The sequence below is a fragment of the Corella eumyota genome, chromosome 7 (assembly GCF_963082875.1).
Source record: "Corella eumyota chromosome 7, kaCorEumy4.1, whole genome shotgun sequence".
Lineage (NCBI taxonomy): Eukaryota > Metazoa > Chordata > Ascidiacea > Phlebobranchia > Corellidae > Corella > Corella eumyota.
Window position 1 is genome coordinate 12,441,019 of NC_137496.1, and position 19,777 is coordinate 12,460,795.

The 19,777-nt window shown below is 26.5% G+C and overlaps 1 protein-coding gene across 6 annotated transcripts; it reads right to left on the minus strand.

The window, feature by feature from the left end:
* Positions 1–849: 849 nt before the first annotated feature.
* Positions 850–17,972, minus strand: LOC145759102 (uncharacterized). 6 transcript variants are annotated; one of them, XM_082572846.1, is made up of 31 exons: positions 17,851–17,972; positions 16,930–17,099; positions 16,688–16,819; positions 16,163–16,219; positions 15,739–15,843; positions 14,989–15,108; positions 14,665–14,763; positions 14,343–14,399; positions 13,222–13,257; positions 12,574–12,615; positions 12,005–12,031; positions 11,375–11,416; positions 9,856–9,975; positions 9,546–9,644; positions 9,232–9,288; positions 7,078–7,134; positions 6,220–6,279; positions 5,714–5,884; positions 5,346–5,504; positions 5,033–5,137; positions 3,841–4,650; positions 3,529–3,687; positions 3,290–3,406; positions 3,143–3,194; positions 2,854–2,999; positions 2,538–2,663; positions 2,345–2,442; positions 2,089–2,277; positions 1,794–2,020; positions 1,590–1,676; positions 850–1,432 (listed from the first exon to the last, which is right to left on the minus strand). In XM_082572846.1, exons 3-31 carry the CDS (start codon positions 16,691–16,693, stop codon positions 1,305–1,307), a joined length of 3,558 nt encoding a protein of 1,185 aa, XP_082428972.1. In that variant the 5' UTR covers positions 16,694–16,819; positions 16,930–17,099; positions 17,851–17,972; the 3' UTR covers positions 850–1,304. The 6 variants fall into 6 exon arrangements, with proteins under 6 accessions (XP_082428972.1, XP_082428973.1, XP_082428975.1 ...); XM_082572847.1 differs by lacking the exon at positions 16,930–17,099; XM_082572849.1 differs by lacking the exon at positions 13,222–13,257.
* Between the last annotated feature and the right edge of the window lie 1,805 nt (positions 17,973–19,777).

The window sequence follows — 19,777 nt, forward strand, 5'->3', positions numbered from 1 at the left end:
TACCCCTAACACGTTGCTTATTCAGATCAACAACACCATATAAACTTTATACAAGTTTTTATCAAATTTAATATACAACAATACAAAAATCAATCTACTTAACCCGATTTGTTGAAATCCACTTTGTCGAAGCACCAATCTTCAAGTTAATTAAATAAAAATTAACAATAAGTTACTTCTGTAAAAAAATAAACATCGTTTTTTAATTACTACAACCACGTGGCAGCTGAATTTTTAATATAAAAAAACAGCCGACTTTTACATTTACAAAGTCAAACTGAATGTCATTTAACTAAAATTTCTTCCCTCCAACTTTAACCTTTATAATTCAATCACCCGATAATGTTGAGAACCAATCACAATCGACTACGCAGCGATGACGAGTTTCAAATGACGCATAAGCATTTTTAAATAAAACTAAAACTGCCACGACTAATTTTTTTTTCGCTGCAATAAACTACTCATATAAGATTAATTTTAACTTTAAATCAAACGTGATAAGGAATTATATTTATTAATTAATAAACTAAGTTTTATTTTCTGCCAAAATAAACCCATACTAAACGACTTTACTTCATATAAAAGTAGCCAAACTAAAAATATTTCTAAAATCCTTCCACGTGTTTTACCAAATTTCTGACGCAAGGAATGTGCACTAATTAAAACGACGCCTTAATTAAGAGTTGCATCGACGCTTGCTTTGTCGTCTAGACTTTAAACTTTGTTTTTTTTGTGAAATACGTTTGAAAAGATTTTTAGGGTATATAATGCAAATAAAATTTAAAGAATTACAATTTTGTATCGCTTTTTGTTTCAATATGTACTTGCAAAGTTTCGTGTTTTCGTGGCATTCTACTGTTTACAGCATATGTACATATATATCTATTTACATATTTTTTTGTTTAACTATTTGTTTAACTACTACAATGAAAAAATCAAAATTAAAAAAAATTAACAATAAAATTGCAAGTACTTTAAAACATTAATTTAATAACAAACTAGATGTTTAAAAACATGGTCAAGTGATATTATATAAACCTTGCGTTAGCCAACAGTATTTTAAGCATTACATTTAGACAATTACTGCTAAAATCATTAATTTACTGCATACTACTCTTTAAAAATTACTAGCAATTCATAATAACAGTTACTTTAACATTGCATAATTAAATAAAATAAATATATAAAAAATATATAAAAATTAAAAAAAAACAGTGAAATTGTTGGTTAAAATATGAAGAACTAATTTAATAACAAGCGGGTAAAAAATTAAAAAAACTGTTTAAAAATAAAATTATTAATAATTAGTTTTCGCTTAACATTTCTTTAACATCACTTCCTGGTACATTGGAACCCGGGTTTATGTTGACTTGTTGAACCTTGTCAGCTAACATGTTTGAACCTTCAATCTTGTTTCCCATAATTTTGTGGCCTTAATAAAATAGTAACATAGTAAGTGATAAACTGCATCACATTCTACACAATTGTTTAACCAAAATTTAAAACAACAAAACAAAGATGAAAATATGCAAAAAAATTGACCCAAAGTCAAAATAAACACAATTTGTGTATAATAAATATTGAATAACCTGAGGTTCCACCTATTTCTGAGCTAACATTTGCATGGTCTCCATAAAAGTGATTTGTTTGCTGTTGTACTGTACTCTGCTGACTCTCTAAATATTTACAACATTAAAATTTTTAAACAATGTTGGCATGTAAAGCCCATGACATTTAAGTATAACTTTAACATTAAATATTAGACTAATAGCAAAGTGTTAATCTAAACAAACTTGGCTGTTTTTGAAAACTGGGAAATATAAAATTGCCCGTTATAGATTCTTCACTTGAAAGATTTGTGACTGAATAAGTAAATATTTTTCCTGAAGGACTTTGATTTTCAAATCCTGGTTTGGCATTTGTTGCAATTACATCAGATTGGCAATTTTTACCCTTGTAAGTTTTCGTTACAGATTCAAAATTTTGGTGAAATATTTTAACCTCTACGATGTCCTCATGTCTTAAAAACAATATACATTACTTCCATAAAACATGTTAAGTACATTTTAAATTAAAGTTATGAATTACCTTAAGGAAATTGCAGTAAAGAAAGTTGGAGTTTCATTTCGCATATGCATGTTCTGCAGGTCGATGTCAAAAACATATAACACCAAATTTGGTGTTTCCTTATCAGGGTAGCAATGGAAAATCTGTTTTTTTGGGGGATTTTCAGGATATTGAGACACTCCAAACAGCCAGGCTGTTATCACTTGAAACCTTAAACACAATAACATTGTAACAATAAAATAAAGTGAGACTAAAACAGATAGATGAACATTTTTACCAAGATAAATGATCAACTTGAAATTGAATTGTCCAAGAATCTCCCAAAATAACTTCGGCAAGATCTTTCCAAACTATTCTATCTTCACTTACTTGAGGCTAAAAAAAAAAGAATTACCGTTAACATAATACCAGTCAGCCACACATGTCCATATTACCTAAAGTATAATCACAAACAGAAATTAAAATAATACCGTGACAACACAGGTACCAGTTGTTGAGTAAAAAGGAGTGGAAAGAGATATTGTAACTGGAACCTTAAACTTTAATCCATGTGGCAAGCATTCAAATAGTGGAGTCAACAAATATGTTGGATTTTTCTAAACAAAACAATAATATACTTAATAAAAAACATGGGATATAAAATTTGGCAATAATTAAAATGTTTTCTTTAAAATAAATGTTTTATTGCAAAAAAATTATTTTGAATATTCTAGTAATGAAAAATTAATGTAAAAAAAATATTTGTAATAAACAATTTATGTAAAACAACTTTGTAAAAGCAAACACCTTGGTGGGGAAAACAACGTTATTACAACAATCAACATGGACAGTAATTTGAACATCCTTATTGAGTGCATCTTCAGGAATATTAATGTAACATCCTGATACTTCAACTCTGCCTCCTTTTTTACCTATCACCTTGCTTACAGTGTCTTAAAAACAATATGATATATTTTAATCCTAGTTTATCAAAAAAAGAAAACTGTAAACAATCATTAAAAATCCAAATTAACAAAACTGATTAAATCAATAAAACTAAAGATAAAAATTAAATAAAGTGTTATGGTAAACTTACCAGATTTATCCTCATATATAACTTCAATTCCTGATGCAGTTAAATCTTCAGCCTTTAAACAATAAAAAAACATTTAAATCATATTTGAATTTTTCAATGATTTAGTCAATAATTTTACAAATAAAAAGTACCTTGTTTTTTAATTACCTGGTTAGTTTTTAGTGTTACTGGTTTGGTTAATGATTGATCAGATTGATCTTGTGCGATGGAATATTTTTCTGGCAAACCAGAAACTCCAAATATTTTAGTTGTTGGTAAATTTAGCTGCATTAAATATTATACAACACATATCACATTTCTCATAACATTATTTAAAAATGCCAAATTGTATCAAAAACCTAAAAATCATAAAATTAAGCTACAGTATACAAAACATATTAACAAACCTTTGCATTCTTATTTCTTGCAACTCTCAACAATTCTTTTCCTTCAGAATCAACTTTACAATCATAAAGATATAATATTTTAATTTTGTGCAAACAATCACACAGCTTTGTGATGTCATCAAGTGAGAGTTTGTTGTAATTTAGGTTCATAAAACTAACCTAATATTTAGTAAATTTGTAAAATTGTTTCATTACAAGTACTTACTAGAATCAACTAAATCTATAAAATAAAGGATTGTTTAAAACTAATTTTTAAATATCTTAACTAATTTAAAATAAAAATTTTACAAGATCAAAAAAGTATTTGTTTACCTTTATGCTTGATTTTTCTTTTATTATCGGAAGAACTTGGTGAGTAAACATTGCTAAACTGTCATCCCTAAAAGTTAGATAATAAACAATTAACTCCAATGGTTTAATTGAAAGTTGAAGGATTTCAACAAGACTTGTAACATCATTGGGATAAAGATCACCACCGACACGATCTTTTAAGGGTAAATGTTCAATAACCCAATGTTGAAGTTCTCTTCCATATTCTTTTGTTAATTCATATAAAGTAACAAGATTTAGTGAATACTCTTGCTCTAAATAATAATTAAGGTAGTTAAACAAAATATTTCTCTTTGGTGCTATATCAGTTTCTAAACCCAACATCTTCTTTACCTTCTTTGAGTTTTGTTCATTACACAAACCATAAAGAAATTTGCACACATTAAACTTGAAAGTTTTTGTTTTTACCGGAAAAATTACGAAGTTAAAAGGGTCCATTAACCAGGTAAATGTGGATTCAAATTCATCCAAAGAAAGACGCTGAATCATGTAAACTGCACAGAAAAAGTCTTGCCAATCTAAATTTGAATATTTCATGTGTTCTACCCCTTTAAATAGGTTTTGTCTAGTTTTAGCATCTTCAAATTCTTCGAATCTTCTCCAGTGATCAACTTTTTCAGGTCCAAAGTTTTTAAATACAATTTCTTGTTCCATTATTCCGTTGTAGGCTAGTTTAGTCAACTTGGTCAACTCTTTACGGCTAGTCTGCCCAGATTTAATACAGTCTTGGGTAAATGTCAACATTTTACTTGTCATTGTTGCGGTTACAGAAGGATCACCAGTTTTGTTTGCCTGAATAAAATAATCAGATTTCATTTCCGCAGTTTTAAAACATAAAATTAAATTTCGACTCAAATATTGACAAGAAAGTTAAATTGAATTTTAATAAGTAAGTAAGGCACCTTCAAGTAATTTATTATCTGCTGTGTTGTTATTGTTAATATTAATATCATGACATTATGTTGCACACTGTATTTTTTATAACTAATAATGTAAGTTACTTAGCTTTTTGTTCTTTTTGTTAAAATTTTGGGTTTAAACTCTATTACATTTCAAATATTTAATATAATAAATGTAAAGTGGTATAAAAATAAAAGTTGTAAATAAACTGGTATGGTATATTATTGTTCCATGCTCCTTCTTTACATAGATGTTCAGCAAAATTTTATATTACCTGAGTAGATGTTAGTTTGACTATATCTGTAGTTAGTTGATCAGATGGTTCTTGTAAGTTTAAATACTCTTCAGGTAAACCATGAACACCTTTAATCCTAGTTTTCTAAAAAAATAAGCATTTTAATGACATTGATCTTATATGTTATAAGTTACATGTCATTCCAAAATAAGTTTTATCAGCATACGTTTAATAAATTAAATGAAATTTAGCATAAAAATAGTTATTTAAAGCTAATAGTAAACTCAAAATAAATAAGGTTTTTGTAAAATTAAATTATTTTGCATTAAGTTTGTTTACATATTTAACAAACCTCTGCATTCTTATTTCTTGCAACTCTTAGTAACTCTCGCCCTTCAGAATCAACATCACAACCTGTAAGATCCAAACTTTTAATTTTGTGCAAACAATCACACAGCTTTGTGATGTCATCACGTGAAAATTTGTTGAACCAAAGGTTAATGGAATGAACCTAATATTTAATAATTTATTGAAAACAGAGAGTTACAATAAATATCAGTTTTTTCATTTTTAAACATTTTAACGAATTTATTTATATTTAAACAAATACTTAAAATACAAAACTCTATTTACATTAATAAATTTCCTAAAACACATTTAAATAACATAATTTTACTATTTACTTCCAATGCTAAAAGTAACAAAGAATTAAGTGGTCACCTTTATGTTTGATTTTTCTTTTATTATTGGAAGAACTTGGTGAGTAAACATTGTTAAACTGCCACCCATAAACCTTGGACGTAAATCTAACTCAACTGGTTCGGTTGAACTTTGTAATTTGTCAACAAGTTTATCGACATCTTTTGGATAAACATCTCCTTTAATTTCAATCTATAAAAGTATAACATGTGAGTAATATATTTTGTAATAATTAGTTTAATACTTTTAACAAGTTTAGTTTTTATTTAATAACCTACTTGAATTTAATTATTAAAACAAGTAGAAGGGTGGTTTGTTGTTATTGGAAGTTTAATAATTTATTGTTATTAATATAAAATCTAACAGAAAAGTTATTCCAATTCGGATTAACTTTTTAAGTTTGATTTAAATTTTTAATTTACCATGACAAAAAAACTCGATTTATGAAATAACGCCTCTTAAAAAAACAAAAAATGTAATTTTAATTAAATTAATTATAAAAACAGGTAAAAAAGTGTAGTACTTACATTAAGTCCCCTTTCACTTGATGTTATTTGTATAGGAGAATGAGTATCACCAAGATAGAACTAAATATTAAATATAAATTATATATGATTTGTATAAAAGCTTTTATTATAGTAAATTCTTAAAAAAAAATTTTTTATTAGTTAACTAGCTTAAATATAGATTTATAAACAAAGACATTTGTATAAATTTAGGAAATATATAAACAAATAATATAATTCTAAGGGGGTAAATTTGAACCACATGTTGTTGCAATAATTAAATGCAAGTCTAAAAAAAATTAGTATATACATTATACTAGTGGTCACAACCACCAGGCCCAGGCCCAGTGCCAGTTTGTCAACTGTTTGTTACCGGGCCATATACTTTTTCGAGTTAAAATGCTTTACAACAGAAAGGTGATTATTTTTTAATTTGTAAGCTTATTTTGTCTTTAAAACATTCAAAACTGTTAATCATCGATTTGATATAGAAATTAATTGCTTTAAACTTTATACATTTTTATTGGTGAATATTTGGATTTTTTAAAGGCTGTTTTGCAAAAAAATATTCAGTTTTAAATTGTTTCGTAATGCGAAATAGGTTGCTGACCCCTGCTCTATACGAAGTTTTAATTGTTTACATTTTTTTAATTGGTGTTGTTAATTAAAGTTGTGTTTTTCAATATTAAAAGTATTACAATTCTATTCAGGTAGTTTGTGTACAAAGTTTAAAAGTTGCCTTGTAAAACAAAGAAAATTAACTTCAGATAATTTAATTTTACTTTAAATAATAACAAGAATTTGTTTTAATTTGTACAATAATTAAAACCATTTCATTTTTAATGTAATTTAAATAAAAAAAATTCATTAACTGCTTACCTCATCTTCACTTTTACTTGAAATTTCACCCAAATCATGAAAAAAATGTGAAGAAATCTGTTTAATGAATAACAAAAATATCAACACGGTAAATAAAGATAATGTTAGAAATTTTTTTGCATAATATTATTTTGCCAAATTTCATTCTATATTGGAAACCCTTGTACATTTCTAATCAGCAAAATTTAAAAACTAGTTTATCAGTTTTAAAAATAATGGAAAAGTTTATGTAAATTGAAGGTATGTTATATTGTGAAGTGTAATGACTTGTTTTTGGTTGCGACTCTTGCGGCTTTTGTCTACTTAATTTAAATATAATTTTATAGTTGTGCAAACAATGGTTTTAAACCCCTTACAACACAAATGTAAGGGGTTCAAATGAAGGGGTTCACATGTAAGGGGTTAAAATGTAAGGGGTTCAAATGAAGGGGTTCAAATGTAAGGTGTTCAAATGAAGGGATTCAAATGTAGGGGGTTCAAATGTAAGGGGTTCAAATGTAAAGGGTTCAAATGAAGGAATTCACATGTAAGAGGTTCAAATGAAGGGGTTCAAATGTAAGGTGTTCAGATAAAAGGGGTTCAAATGTAAGGTGTTCAAATAAGAGGTTCAAATGTAAGGGGTTCAAATGTTCACCCAAATCATGAAAAAAATGTGAAGAAATCTGTTTAATGAATAACAAAAATATCAACACGGTAAATAAAGATAATGTTAGAAATTTTTTTGCATAATATTATTTTGCCAAATTTCATTCTATATTGGAAACCCTTGTACATTTCTAATCAGCAAAATTTAAAAACTAGTTTATCAGTTTTAAAAATAATGGAAAAGTTTATGTAAATTAAAGGTATGTTATATTGTGAAGTGTAATGACTTGTTTTTGGTTGCGACTCTTGCGGCTTTTGTCTACTTAATTTAAATATAATTTTATAGTTGTGCAAACAATGGTTTTAAACCCCTTACAACACAAATGTAAGGGGTTCAAATGAAGGGGTTCACATGTAAGGGGTTAAAATGTAAGGGGTTCAAATGAAGGGGTTCAAATGTAAGGTGTTCAAATGAAGGGATTCAAATGTAGGGGGTTCAAATGTAAGGGGTTCAAATGTAAAGGGTTCAAATGAAGGAATTCACATGTAAGAGGTTCAAATGAAGGGGTTCAAATGTAAGGTGTTCAGATAAAAGGGGTTCAAATGTAAGGTGTTCAAATAAGAGGTTCAAATGTAAGGGGTTCAAATGTAAGGGATTCAAATGAAGGGGTTCACATGTAAGGGGTTCAAATGTAAAGGATTCAAATGTAAGGAGTTCAAATGTAAGGTGTTCAAATGAAGGGGTATAAATGTAAGGGGTTTAAATGTAAGGGGTTTAAATGTAAAGGGTTCAAATGAAGGGGTTCACATGTAAGGGGTTTAAATGAAGAGGTTTAAATGTAAGGTGTTCAGATAAAAGGGGTTCAAATGTCTGGCCACCACATTATACTAATGGTCGCAACCACCAGGCGCAGGTTTGTGAGCTGTACGTTATCGGCCACATTTTTTTTCGAGTTAAAATGCTTTACAACAGAAAGATGATTATTTTTTGATTTGTAAGCTTATTTTGTATTAGAAACATTCAAAAATGCCAATCATCGATTTGATATAGAAATGAATTGCTTAAAATTTGATACATTTTTATTTGTGATAAAGATTTGAATTTTTTAAAGGCTGTTTCGCAAAAAATATTTAGTTTTAAATCGTTTCGCAATGCGAAATAGGTTGCTGACCCCTGCTCTATACAAAGTTTTAATTGTTTACATTTTTTTAATTGGTGTTGTTAATTAAAGTTGTGTTTTTCAATAATAAAAGTATTACAATTTTATTAAAGCAATTTGTGTACCAAACACCTAGTTTTAAAGTTGCCTTGTAAAACAAAGAAAATTAACTTCAGACTCAGAAACACAACTTAACTAGTAAGGACAAAACACCTGATAATTTCTAAACAAAGAAACCTATGTAATTTGATACAACCATAGAATTCAACATAAAACTACACTAAAGAAATTATAAATAATTTAATTTTACTTCAATAAATAACAAGAATTTTTTTTAATTTATAAAAAAAACTAAAACTCATTTCATTTTTAATGTAATTTAAATAAATAAAAAATTTTAATTACTTACATCATCTTCACTTTCACTTGAAATTTCAGAATACTCATAAGATAAATGTGAAAATATCTGTTTAATATATAACAAAAATATCAACACAGTAAATATAGTTAATGTCAGAAACAATAAAATAATTTTTTTTGTTTTGCCAAATTTTATTCTATATTGGCAACCTTTATACATTGTTTATCAGCAAAATATAAATAAAATTTAACAAAATGAATGCTAAAATTAATAATTACAATATTTTGCTAGTGAAAATTCATTTATTTTAAATTTTTTGTTAATTAAACGTTATTTATTACAAGTAATATTAATAAACCTACTGAAGATTTGGGGTCAGGGTTTTTTTCGACAAATTCTTTTTTCCACTTTCTGGGTTCAGTTGTTTTAGTTTCGTCCAATTTTTTTATTGTCTTTGAATCCTATATCATAAGAAAACAGAATATAACACTTTTAAAATAAATTTTAACTTAATTTATATTATTTTATATGTATATAAAGTGTAAATGGACAAGTAATTTTTCATACAAAAGTTTGTAATGTTTATAGTGCCATAAAAGAGCCCAGTTTTAAAACTATTACACATGCCGTCATTGTTTAATAAATTTATTTTGCAATTAATATAAAACTCACAGAAGCTTCAGGTTCAGTTGTTTTTTGACTAAACTTCCCTTTTTGCTTTATCGGTTCAGTTGTTCCAGCTTTATTGAAAATTTTTCTTATGAAAGTAACTAAAACATTTTTGTCCAAGTCCTGCAAAATCATAAAATTTAATTAACATTTTAATACACTTTGTTAAATAAAATTATTTAAAATAAGCTGTTGTTATTGCATGATGTATATTTACACAATAACTCATGCAAGCTTGTATTACGAGGTAGTACTAAAATAAGAAATGTGGGAAGTTGGAGGTGCGGTAAAGATTAAGGCCATTTGTAAACGTTAACAAAAAATCGCTTAATGCAGAAATTGGAGAATTTTTATACCATTTCTTAATCTTCCCTTGCTATTATTTGCCCTTTTTTATTTTTTTATAGTCAATTTTGCATTGTTGCAAGTGCATTTGTGATCTATGTAAAGAAGATAGATGGGCAAGTCGCGAAGTCTAATTAAAAATATAAACAAATTATATTTTTACAATAAAGCCTTTTTAAAACCTAAAAAATGTTTTACAAACTATTAAAATTGTTATACCATTACCATAGATTAACAATTTTTCTGACAAATTCCATTTTTGCAAAAAATAAAAGTTATTTACCCCCAACAAAACATTAAAATTATAACTTAACTTCAACAAACAAAATGACTAAACTCATCATCAGTTGTTAAATATTTTTAATTTCCATAAACATTTAATTTTTTTTTGTTTACTTTTGCTAAAATTTTAAAAATTGAATAAAACTTAACCAAAATATATTACCAACAAGTTTCATTGCACCACAGTATTATTATTGAATCACTAAACCCTTTTTTGTTTAAAAAAATTTAATTAAATTTAGTAATAAACATTATGCAAACACTTTTGGTAATAAACATTTTGCAAACACAAGGCGCCTTGCATAAAGTTAAATATTATAAAACTTCTATAAAATTTTTTTTTTTAATTTTATAGCAAATAAAATAAAGTTTTACATTGCATTTTGTCCGCAAATTGCCTATTAAAAATGCTTACTAGATTAAGCCTTATTGTACCTAATTATTAAATAAGCATAAACACTATATACCACTATACTAATCATTCTTCATACTGTACAACAACTCTAACAAAATATTTCAAAAAACATTTCCATGAAATACATATCAACAACTTAGACTAATAACAGAAAAAATGAGCTATGTCTTTAGATAATTTGCTGCAATGTATTGTTTACATAATTAGAATTGTTAGTGTAAACAAAAGCAAGTATGTCGCAAATATAAAAAAACTGCTTTATTTCAATATTAAAAGAGATAAAACATTTCTTAAATAAAATAAAATGTTAACCGTAAATTAAACATAATATTACACCTAGTTTAAAAGTTGCCTTGTAAAACGAAGAAAATTAGCCCCAGACTTAGAAACACAACTTAACTAATAAGGACATCAACAACTTACACCAATAACAAAAAATCTTATTATTAAAATAAATGAAATATCTTTTGGTGTTCTTACCATTATACTTAGCATTTCAGGTAATTGAAAAGAATCTTGTACCTATGTAATAAAAAAGAAAATTATTAATAAGTAACATTAGGAAAAATAAATTTTCTTGTAAAATATTATACGGTATTCACTTGATTTACATTGGCACTTAAGTGGACTAGTGAGTCAGTTTTTGATAATTAGCAAAATAAAAGGTTATTATGAATTATAGTGCAGTCATTTTATGAAATGTTCTTGCACATTTACTTACATAAAAGATAATACATTACAAGCCAACCCATATGCTAGTTAATAGGGTTAGATCAAACATAATCAAAATTTATAAATCTTTTTATAAAAGATTTGATTTTTTTAATTTTAAATTAAATATAATGTAGTTTTACATTGTATTTTGTACACTTTTAGGCCTTTAAATTGCATTTTAAAAATGCTTATTACATAAATTCTTATTGTACCTAATTACTAAATAAGCAAAGCAGAAACACTATATATCAGTATACTAATCATACCATACAACAACTCTAACAAAATATTTTAAAAAACATTTCCATGAAATACATATAAAAGAATGACAACTTACACCAATAACAGAAAATTTTATTAATAAAATAAATTAAATATTTTAATTAGTGTTCTTACCACTTTTTCCATCAGTATAATTGGTACCTATGTAATAAAAAAATAAATAATTATTTCTTGTATAATATAATAGGGTGTTCCACTTAATTTACATTAGCACTTAGGTAAACTAGTAAGTCAGTTTTTGATAATTAGAAAAATAAAGGTTATTATGAATTACAATGCAATCATTTATCAAATGTTCTTGCACATTTACTTTTGTAAAAGATGCATTACAAGCCAACCCATATGCTTTTAATAGGGTTAGATTACATAAAATCACAATTTATAAACCTTTTTATAAAAGATTTGATTATTTTTTAATTTTATAGCAAATAAAAAGTAGTTTTACATTGTCCGCAAATTGCATATTAAAAATGCTTATTGGATTAAGCCTTATTGTACCTAATTACTAAATAAGCATAAACACTATACACCACTATACTAATCATTCTTTATACTGTACAACAACTCTAACAAAATATTTCAAAAAGGATTTCCATAAAATACATAAAAAAGGTTAACAACTTAGACTAATAACAGAAAAATCTTATTATTAAAATAAATGAAATATATTTTGGTGTTCTTACTATTATATTTGGAATTTCAGGTAATTGAAAAGAATCTTGTACCTATGTAATAAAAAAGAAAATTATTAATACGTAACATTATCAAAAGAATAATTTTCTTGTATAGTATTTTAATTGGGTTTTACACTTAATAATTGGCTACCTTTTTACAATGGGAGTTAAGCGTGCTTATGAGTCAGTTTATGATAATTAGCAAAAGAAGGTTATAATGAATAATATAGTTTTAATGCAATCGTTTTATCAACTGTCCTACATTTATTTACTTTTATATAAAATGATGCATCACAAGCCAACCCATATGCTATTAATAGGGTTAGATCAAACAAAATCAAAATTTATAAATCTTTTTATAAAAGATTTAATTTTTTTAATTTCAAGGTAAATAAAATGTAGTTTTACATTATATTTTGTACACTTTTTGGGCTTTAAATTGCCTATTAAAAATGCCTTTTAGATTAAGACTTATTGTACCTAATTACCAAAAAAGCATAAACACTATATATCACTATACTAATCATACCATACAACAACTCTAACAAAATATTTCAAAAAATATTTCCATAAAATACATATAAAAGATTAACAATTTACACCAATAACAGAAAATCTTATTAATAAATTAAATTAAATATCTTTTGGTGTTCTTACCATTTGTTCCAGCTGTATTTTTGGAGTTTTAGGAAACTGAAAAGAATGTTGTACTTGGGTAATAAAAAAAATAATAAATATTTCTTGTATAATATGATAGGGTGTTCCACTTGATTTACATTAGCACTTAAGTGGACTAGTGAGTCAGTTTTTGATAATTAGCAAAATAAATGTTATTATAAATTATAATGCATTCAATTATCAAATGTTCTTGCACAATTACTTTTGTAAAAAAAGCATTACAAGCCAACCCATATGCTAGTTAATAGGGTTAGATTACATAAAATCCAATTTATAAACTTTTTTATAGAGATTTGATTATTTTTTAATTTTATAGCAAATAAAAAGTAGTTTTACATTGTCCTCAAATTGCCTATTAAAAATGCTTATTAGATTAAGCCTTATTGTACCAAATTACTAAATAAGCAAAGTATAAACACTATATACCACTATACTAATCATTCTTCATACTGTACAACAACTCTAACAAAATATTTCAAAAAACATTTCCATGAAATACATATCAACAACTTATAACAGAAAAAATGAGCTATGTCTTTAGATAATTTGCTGCAATGTATTGTTTACATAATTAAAATTGTTAGTGTAATCAAAAGCAAGTATGTCGCAAATATAAAAAAGAACTGCTTTATTTTAATATTAAAAGAGATAAAACATTTCTTAAATAAATTAAAATGTTAACCGTAAATTATACATGATATTGTACTTTTATTTTAACACTAAAAAGCTACTAGGAAAAAGTTTAGGTAACATTTTACTGTGAATTTATTTAATTTAATTAGAAGTTGTGTTTTTTAATATTAAAAGTATTACAATTCTATTAAAGCAATTTCAAAAGTTGCCTTGTAAAACAAAGAAAATAACTTCAGACTCAGAAACACAACTTAACTAATAAGGACAAAACACCTGACAATTTCTAAACAAAGAAACCTATGTAATTTGATATTACCATAAAATTCAACATAAAACTACACTAAGGAAGTTATATATAATTTAATTTTACTTTAAATAATAACAAGAATTTGTTTTAATTTGTACAATACTTAAAATCATTTCATTTTCAATATAATTTAAATAAACAAAATTCATTAACTGCTTACCTTATCTTCACTTTCACTTGAAATTTCACCCAAATTAGAAGAAAAATGTGAAGAAAACTGTTTAATAAATAACAAAAATATCAACATGGTAAATAAAGTTAATGTTAGAAACAATAAAATAATTTTTTTGCTTAATATTGTTTTGCCAATTTCATTCTATATTGGCAACCCTTGTACATTGTTTATCAGCAAAATATAAATAAAATTTAACAAAATAAATGCTAAAATTCATAATTACAATATTTTGCTAGTGAAAATTCATTTATTTTAAATTTTTTGTTAATTAAGCGTTATTTATTACAGGTAATATTAATAAACCTACTGAAGATTTGGGATCAAGGGTTTTTTCTACAAATTCTTTTTTCCACTTTGTGGGTTGAGTTGTTTTAGTTTCGTCCAACTTTTTTATTGTCGTTGAATCCTATATCATAAGAAAACAGAATAGCCTATAACACTTTGAAAATAAATTTTAACTTGATTTATATTATTTTGTTTGTACATTAAGTGTATTAAGAGTATTAAACAAGTCATTTTTATACAAAAGTTTGTAATGTTTATAGTGCCACAAAAAAAGCAGAGTTTTAAAACTATTACACCCACCATCTTATTTTTAGTAAAATTAGTTTGCAATTAACATAAAACTCACAGAAGCTCCAGGTTCAAATGTTTTTTGACTAAATTCCTTTCTTTGCTTTATCGGTTCAGTTGTTCCAGCTTCATCCAATTTCTTACCCTTTAAAGTACCTGGATCATTTTCGTCCAAGTCCTGCAAAATCATAAAATTTGACTAACATTTTAACACACTTTGTTAATTAAAATTATTTGAAATAAGCTGTTGTTATTGCATGATGTACATTTACACAGTAACTCATGCGAGCTTGTATTATGGGGTAGTACTAAAATAAGAGATGTGGGAAGTTGGAGGTGCGGAAAATATCGAAGCCATATGTAATTGTTAACAAAAAATCGCTGAATGTAGAAATGATGATTTTATTTATCCCTTGCGTCTTATACTTAATTTTGACTTATGTCAAAGAAAAATAACATGTCAAAGAAAAATAGGTTTAGATAACATTTTGCAAAAACTTTTAAAGATTATTTAATTTAAAAATAAATAGTGTTACATTATTGAGAGTAGTTTAAATTACAACCCAACAATAAGGTTATTAAAACAAGTAGAAGAGTGGTTTGTTGTTATTGGGAGTTTAATAATTTATTGTTATAAATATAAAATCTAACAGAAAAGTTATTCCAATTTGGATTAACTTTTTAAGTTTTTCTTTTTTTATGTTAAAGATTTAGTTTAAGTTTTATCCACAATTATCAATTTTAATCAACATGATCTTTAATTAGATAAACATGATAGTTACTAAGAGTGTAGTTCTTAAGACCTTACATTTGATTGAATTGTTGTTTGCATGGAAGAAGATTCCGCTTTCGGTTTAAAAAATTGCTGAATTCGTCGAAAAAAAACTTTTTTTTTTGGTGGTTTCACGATGTTCTTTAAACATAATAAAAAATTTAATTATTAACAGAGTCTAATATACAACAAAAACAAACTATTGCACTTGTTACAGCACCTTAAATATAAAAAAATCAAATATTAAAAAATATATAAACATATATGCCACATTAAAAAATAATTATGAAAACTGGTAATTTTAAAAACATTTCATTAAAAACAAGAAGTTTAATAATATTTTCAACTTTTTAAAACTAATTTTTTCCTAATGGTGTCAAATATTGTTATAATTATGACAACACTTAAAAAACAAAAAAATTATTTTAAGCAATTAAAATATTTCAGTTTGTGTCCTTACCTCATCTTCACTTTCACTTGGATTTTTGGACAAATCAGAAAGAGAATGTGAAGAAATCTGTTTAATAAAATAACAAAACTATAAGTTTATTTTATTTTTTGTATTTATCTCATCCTCGATGTGGAAAGGTTAAATGCGCGATTTAAACATAAAGTAACAACAGTTACCCTGACCCAGTCTCGAGTTGACTTTGGCAGTTTGGAATAATATAGATTATAATTGCCCGATAGTTATACTGCTGATTAAGTGCTTGCTTAGCAGGAGTTCATACCGTTTACAACGCCTTACTCAAGGGCACTTCAGCATGAGAGCAGTGGGGATCGAACACAGGACCTTATGTAGTATAAGAAGTGTTCAATTACAAAAAAGAATAGCCTATGCAATAGTTTTTTTGCGTTATATTATTAGACCCAATTTATTTAATATTGGCCACCACTATGATAATGGCATAAAAAACCTTTAAAATTTTATCAACTTTTAATTTAAATTAAAAAAGTATATTAAATATAACATATATGCACTTACATCCATAGTTGACTAAGCTGTTGTAAACTTTGATAAAAAATTGTTGAATGTGGGACACAATTTGGATACTTCGCTGCTTGATGTGGAGAAACACAGTATTAACTTTCAATGCCAAAAGGGATGCGGGATCGACTGTAAAGTGAAAATATTAATGCAGACAATGTTTAAAAATTCTGTTTCTTTTTGCAATTGTTGTTAGCATTTACATAACGCCTCACTATAATTCTTTTTTTTATATATACCTCAATGGTGTGAAGGTCGACTTCGAGTTGTCAGATAACTAAACTGCAAGGTTCACACCGTTAATAGCACCTTACTTAAGAACGCTACAGCATAGAGACAGAGAGGATCAAACTTAAAACCTTGTGTAGTGTAGGAAGTGTTCTGACCACTCCACCATGCTTGTACATTGCTAAGAGATATGGAAAATGGTTAATGCAGAGAAAATAAAGCAGGATTGACTTTTAAAATTTATAAAAATTTCACCCCGTTATACAATCTGCCTATTTTTAGTAACAATACATACGGACCAACTATATGACACTTATTTTGCAGTTTTGTATGTGTGTATAACTGCGTGACGGTAATTTTGTTTAAAAAAAAAACGAAAATCGTGTTTTTATGATATACAAACTTATAACTAACTATTCAAATTTTTCCGCTTCACTCGTTACCATAACAACAATCTAAGTTTAGCAGTTACGCAAATCTAAACTCAAAAACTCGCTCAACTGCAAGAATGCTGCCCAGATAATGTTGACTTTCTGCATGTAATCCCCAAAAAATTTTTATATCAACATTGCTACAGCATTTGCGCTAAACCTAGCTAAGTGTAAACCCCCTTGTATACGGGGTAGTAATAAAATAGAAAAAAAATCGCTTAATGCAGAAATGGGTGGAGTTTTTTTCCCTAATCTTTCCTTGCGTCTTATAATCGATTTTGCATCATCCATCGACCTTTATAGTCAATCCCACATCATCCCTTAGCTCTTTAGGTAAATACAGAATTTATCCCATACAAAATAATTTCGCTCCGTTCCTCATTCCGCGAATTTTTGTTAATGTTTACATTTGGTCCCGTATCCCCTATTTTAGTATCGTTCGAATCGATGTCACTATTTTAAATTCAATTAATATTAAATTTCTATGTAGCAAAAACTTACATCCATGATTTAAGAAGCTATTCGTTCATCGACTGATATACTTTAAAGTTTTTCTCGATAAAAAACAGAGATATTTTGAATTAAATCTTCTAACAACCAAACTCCTGTTTCCTAGATCAACTTATAAAGATAAAAAGTCAAATATTGTTAAAACTAACTTAATTAAAAAACAATCATCAGATCAATCGTAGGCGTTGTGTTTGTCTAACTACTACAATTATTCGATGATTATTACATAATATTACACTTATTTAAGCGAACAAAAACTATTATTCTTTCTATATAACGTCACAACGTTTAATTAATATCTAACTTTCAATTCTGACATCACTAAGTTCCTGTTTATGACGTTTTACAACTATTTGTTTTGGCGTGTTTCCAGTAACCGATTTGTGACAGAATTCATAACCTCTGTTTTTCATAGAAATAAAAATATCGAACTTAGATTTTAATTAACTTAATATAATTAACGTAACAAATAAAAAAAATATTTAACAATTTTTATCATCTTAACCTAATGTTCGATAAATAATTTGCCAATGAGCTTTGACTTAGAATTCACATCATTTATATTGACTTAGATGCTACAACGTGGAAGCGCATAGGCACCTGTAGAGGCTGTAGTAAAGCAAAGTGTTTCGATCATTGCACTATGCCGACGGTTAACTTACTATAACATTTACAATTAATTTAGGTACGAAGTATCGCATTAATGGGTTGCTACCAGTTGTTTGGTGGAATCTAAATGTTATTTAAGTTTAATGATAGCGACGGCTGGTTAAACCCTTTAATAACCTTCCATATTCGATTAATAAGGCAAAATAGAGCATATTAATAATGGGTGTTGTTCTACCCTATAACAATTAAATTCATTCTTTTCTAATTATAGTTTTCAAAACAAAATTAAACTTCAAAATCTTTTAAAACACGCAAAATTTTAAGTTCTAAAAACTACCAAAAATCTATCAGTGCAAATAGAAAAAAACTGTTAATATAAAATGTTTACAAAAATGTATGCAACTATTTTAATAAGCACAACTTTGCCGTAAAAAAAATTCAATAAATAGGGGCATAAGTTTGATTATACGAAAAGAGAACTCGAAAAAACAAAGCCCAAAAATCTCATAAAATAACCAAAAAGGCAAGGCCTAAAATCCTAGGAAATAAAAAACACCTAAAACACAAATCATAAACACTTACAAAATAAACAACTAAAAAAAACTAGGCATAGGCAATAAAAACACCCAAAACACAAAGCGAAAATCTATCACAAAAAACAACTAAAAAAAGCAATGCATACAATCTTAAAGAAAGAACTTAAAAAGGAAAGTCACAAAATTTCTCTTATAGCAAGATTAAAGGCAACGAAAACATGTTATAAGGGCTATGAGTAAAATATAAAAATATAAAGAAAAGTGTTAAATTTACCTGGAGCATAGTTGCTTACAAAAGTTAATTAAAAAAAGGTAAAATTTAATAAAAATTTCACATAACTGTAAAATTGCATAATGTTTTGGTATAAAAGATAATAGATAAAAATAGGGACAATTGTAAGGCAAAAATAAGGGTGTTTAAGTTGAATGAAGTATAATAATATCATTTTTAATCAAATGCGAGTCAATTACCATTAAGAAAATTAAGAAAAAATAATTAAAAAGGCACCTTAAAATAAAAATTTTGATTTTTTAGTTTTCGCTTTAGTTTAACATTTCTTTAACATCACTTGCTGGTACATTGGAACCCGGGTTTATGTTAAGTTGTTGAACCTTGTCAGCTAACATATTTGAATCTACAATCTTGTTTCCAACAATTCTGTGGCCTTAATAAAATAGTAACATAGTAAGTAATAAACTACTACTGCACAGTCTGTCAAAACACTTGGCTTTACTACACGAGGTTCTTGATGTGCTTCCACTGCTCTTATCAT